Source organism: Triticum aestivum, chromosome 3B, assembly GCF_018294505.1.
Source record: "Triticum aestivum cultivar Chinese Spring chromosome 3B, IWGSC CS RefSeq v2.1, whole genome shotgun sequence".
Lineage (NCBI taxonomy): Eukaryota > Viridiplantae > Streptophyta > Magnoliopsida > Poales > Poaceae > Triticum > Triticum aestivum.
This window is the reverse complement of record NC_057801.1, coordinates 770,656,557-770,660,522: the sequence shown is the minus strand read 5'-3', so window position 1 is coordinate 770,660,522 and position 3,966 is coordinate 770,656,557. Positions and strand designations below refer to the sequence as shown.

The 3,966-nt window shown below is 40.8% G+C and overlaps 1 protein-coding gene across 2 annotated transcripts; it reads left to right on the top strand.

Moving 5' to 3' along the window:
• Positions 1 to 224: 224 nt before the first annotated feature.
• On the top strand, positions 225 to 2,766 carry LOC123066469 (CASP-like protein 5B3). Of its 2 annotated transcripts, none has more exons than XM_044489546.1 (3): positions 225 to 595; positions 1,673 to 1,804; positions 2,414 to 2,766. In XM_044489546.1, the coding sequence occupies exons 1-3, from the start codon at positions 465 to 467 to the stop codon at positions 2,616 to 2,618; spliced, it is 468 nt and encodes a 155-aa protein (XP_044345481.1). In that variant the 5' UTR covers positions 225 to 464; the 3' UTR covers positions 2,619 to 2,766. The 2 variants fall into 2 exon arrangements, 1 of the variants encoding a protein (XP_044345481.1); XR_006431347.1 differs by having other exon boundaries at positions 254 to 595; positions 1,673 to 1,842; positions 2,415 to 2,766.
• Positions 2,767 to 3,966: the final 1,200 nt, after the last annotated feature.

Here is a 3,966-nt window from a genome sequence, read left to right as displayed (position 1 = left end):
ATGAGTATGGTATTGCTCTACGCACCCGTACCCTTGCCAAAATTCATGGTATACTAAGATGATGTGGTCAAGGAAGGAAGCTACCACGAAATTCCCAGATGCTAGCTAGCAGAGAGGTACCCACACCACATGGTGGATGCTCAGCTCAGTTATTACTTACGTTCCATTTGCATTTCACTGCATCTCAAAAACCACCAGGCAGGCAGGCAGAGGTACCCCACCACCATCTCACCCTGGTTCCTGCTCTGCCATCACCTTTCCCATCTCGTCTCCCCCAACCCCAAGCCAGGCGCACATAACAAGTGCTACAGCCACCTCCCGCTCACAACCATCACCTTTCCCATCCCACACGAGCTAAGCGCACACAGCAAGCGCCACAGATCCTGCCCAGCGAGCTAGCAAGGACTCCATCGGCTTCTCCGCCTCACCTCTCCGCAGCGAGCAGAGCAGAGGCAGAGCAGGGGATGAAGCGGGTAGCTGGGAGCCCGGGGACGTGGAGCGGCATGGCGCTGCGGCTGTCGCAGTGCGTCTGCGCCGCCGCGTCCACCTTCTCCATGGTCTCCGGCTTCGGCTACTCCAACTACAGCGCCTTCTTGTACTCCCTCCCCTTCCCTAATTTCATTCCCCCGCAAATGCTATTTCTCTTTCTTCCCTAGAATGCCGGCCTTTGTGTGTTTTCTTGCAAATGCAAGAGCAATCACTCATGTGAGTGTCCCTCTGGGCTCTGGGTCTGTTGTGTTCGATCTGTGTTTGGAGGACACAGGCCGGTGTGAAGCCCTAAGTTTCTAGGCTTATTAAAACTTAGAATCCTACAATTTCCCCCGAAAACATTATCAACCCTTGTTTAAGAGAACTCAGATGAGGCAGATTTAACGCCTTCCAAGCAGCGTGATGCCTTTTTCTGGAGTGAAAACCTGGTCACTACTCTTTTATCTGCAAAGGATTCTGAATGCTCTGCTAAATCTCCTTGGCATTGAAAAAGCAAATCAATTAGGAAGATAACTCATATGCGACTGCAATGTACAAAATGCTTGAACCAGTTGACAGATTAAAGCATTTTTGATACCTCGACTACGGGGAGAACCATAAATCTTAGCAGCCCCTTGCAGTCATCGTCGTGTTCTTTTCTGATCTGGAAAGGAAAGGAACAGAAACCTTATGATGTGCTTGGAAGTTGGAACCATTTCATACACAAAAGGCTGGTAATTAATCTTTCCCTAGAATGTTTCTGTGTGAACCTTCACTTGGTGTGATGTAGTCAGGGAGAACTCGGACCTGGGATGTTTTGGGGCCGGGATTAGTTCCAAGCTCAATTCCCTGCAGGACGGAGTGAACAACACCATACTTGTTCAAAAATGGAATCAGAATATTGGACATATTTTCTTTTGTGTATGTGTAACGAAGCCATACGTTTTTCATAACCCTCAGTTTAATATTTTTTAGAATTGTTAAAAGTTAGGTTTTATAGGTCAACATACATGTCTTGACTCTGTGATGGTGTGTGCCAACTATTTATATTTTTCACATCAAGTTCATGTCATTGAGACTATGAACTGCATAAAGTCTTCAATTCTTGAGTCTTGACTACCCTTCAGAACTGCTTGGGCAGGAACACAGTTGTGTTTTGTCGACATCATCTAACGAGTGTAATTCTGGTGTCCCTTCATTTCAGCTACATGAATCTAGCGTTGATCCTGCAGATTATGTGGAGTTTGGGCCTTGCTTGTAAGGATATCTTTGCTCTAAGGAATAAAAAGGATCTTCACACCCGAGATAATCTATTCATCATTGTTATGGTTGATTGGATAAGCCGTTCACTTTGTCTCTTCTATTGTCCTTGAGGTACGTCTGAATTAACTGAAGTAATGCACTGAGGCAATTGAACCCAGATTTTTTCTCATTGGTTCTTACGAAAAAGGAAATTCCGGATAAGTGCAACTCATGCTTTTCTATTTGCCAAATTTCTTGTTCTGCCTCCCTCTAAGCCTTAAAGAGATTTGTTTGCACAAGCGCTCCATCAAACTTTGCCGATGATTGTCCATTTGAGCAATAAATTTTACTCCCTCCATTCCTAAATATTTGTATATTTCAACAAGTGACTACATACGGAGCAAAATGAGTGAATCTACACTCTAAAATATGTCTACATACATCCGTATGTGGCAGTTCATTTGAAATGTCTAGAAAGACAAATATTTAGAAACGGAGGGAGTAACAGCCAATATGCTTTGCATGACTATAGTTTATCAAAGGTTCTTTTTTTCCTGTTATTAAGAACTAATGGCTGTCATTGCATCTCACAAGCACAGCCCAGATACCCTGTGAAATCAATTTTTTTTACTGGAGCAGTTCTTGGAATCTTGAACTAGCAAAGGTCTATCTGAGTGAAAACATCAATTGTGAATACATTCCAGGTCGTGGCGATTTTCATGTTTTCAGGAGCATGTTCCTCGGCGAGCCTGACAATTTTCTTCATGTGGGATGCGCACTTCTGCGAGGCATACCCGCGGCTGGCCTGCCGGCAGTTCGCGCTTTCGGTCGTCCTGGCGTTCATCACGTGGTTGCTGCAAGCTGCATCTTCTTTCTCCGGGTTCTGGCTACTGGTTTCGCTCTTCTAGTGATCTCACGTGCTCATTCGCCGTCACGTCATGCTAATTGTCAGTCAGGACTCAGGAGAGTAAATTGGTTGAAATGTGCTCGGGACACTTGCTAGATTTCATCCCTGTTGGATCGACGGATTGTCTGTTTGATAGTAGCTCATCTTTATTCTGGGAGTTGGTTATGAGCGCCTTGTGGTGGAATAGTTACTACTTGATGATGTGGGATTCATTAATATTTAGAGTAGCATATATGGAGATAACTCGCCATCGAAGGTACCCGAAAAATGCTCTGGTTATTGTGCAATGGAATTTTATATCTCTTCACCAAAAAAAAAAAATGAGTCGAACACATTTTTGGAAGGAGGTTCAGTTTAGTCTTTGCGCTGCTCTATAGTTTCAACCTGGTTCATAAATTCAGAAGTAAGCAATATATATTCATTGACTCTAAGTTTAGATCGTAGTTTGCAACAACATCCATTAAAAACAGTATATCAACTTCGTCGATTAATATAATTCCCAGCATAAAGGTATTCAAGGCCTGCACAATCTTAAACTGATAAAGACGTACTAGATTTATTTGAAAGCATATTGCAAAAATCAAACAGCTCTTCCATGCATTCAGTTCATCGCCAGTCTAAAAAGGACATGTTGGTGACAATATAAATTACTACTCGGTCCAGCAAACGTTAAAAAATTCCCAACAATTGATGTTGAACACAAATTACAAAACACCGTACTGTTTAAAAAAAAGGTATCAACCTTTTTGAAACGCAAATATTTCTAAAATTCATGAATAATAATTTGAAAAGAAGAGCATTTTTATAAATTCCAATTTTTCTTAAATTGTAAATAATATTTGAAAATAAGAATAGTATTTTGGTTCCAAACAATATGTCATATTTTTGAGCAGGTTTCAGAAAAAAAAAGTTCAGAAAGGAGAGTTGGAATTAACAAAAAACAAAATAAAAATAGAAAAGAAGAAGAAGAAAAATGCTTAGGTGTTGGCCCAACTAGGCGACGGCGTTGCTCCTGTCGTACGCCTGTTTGGCCGGCCCAAGCGTTCGCGGATTTGGAAAAAGTTCATCGATTTTATTTAAAAAGATTAATGAGTCTGAAAAAAAATTCATGTGCCTTGAAAAATAATTCATAAAATTTGAAAAGTGTTCATGGATTTGAAAAGAAAATTCATGTATTTAAAAAAAATCGTCAATTTTGAAAATTGTTTATGAATTTGAAAAGTTCACAGATTTAAAAAAAATCACCATTTAAAAATAGTTCACGACTTTAAAAAATAATGTAAACTGAAAAAAGAAAAAAAGAGAGAAAAAGTGAAAAAGATAGAAGAAACCGGACAAACCAAAAACCC

Coding starts and splice junctions, on each gene's coding strand:
- LOC123066469 (XM_044489546.1), top strand. CDS start 465: ATGAAGCGGGTAGCTGGGAGCCCGGGGACGTGGAGCGGCATGGCGCTG. Junction 596..1,672: donor TCCAACTACAGCGCCTTCTT/GTACTCCCTCCC, acceptor CCTTCATTTCAG/CTACATGAATCTAGCGTTGA. Junction 1,805..2,413: donor ATCATTGTTATGGTTGATTG/GATAAGCCGTTC, acceptor GAATACATTCCA/GGTCGTGGCGATTTTCATGT.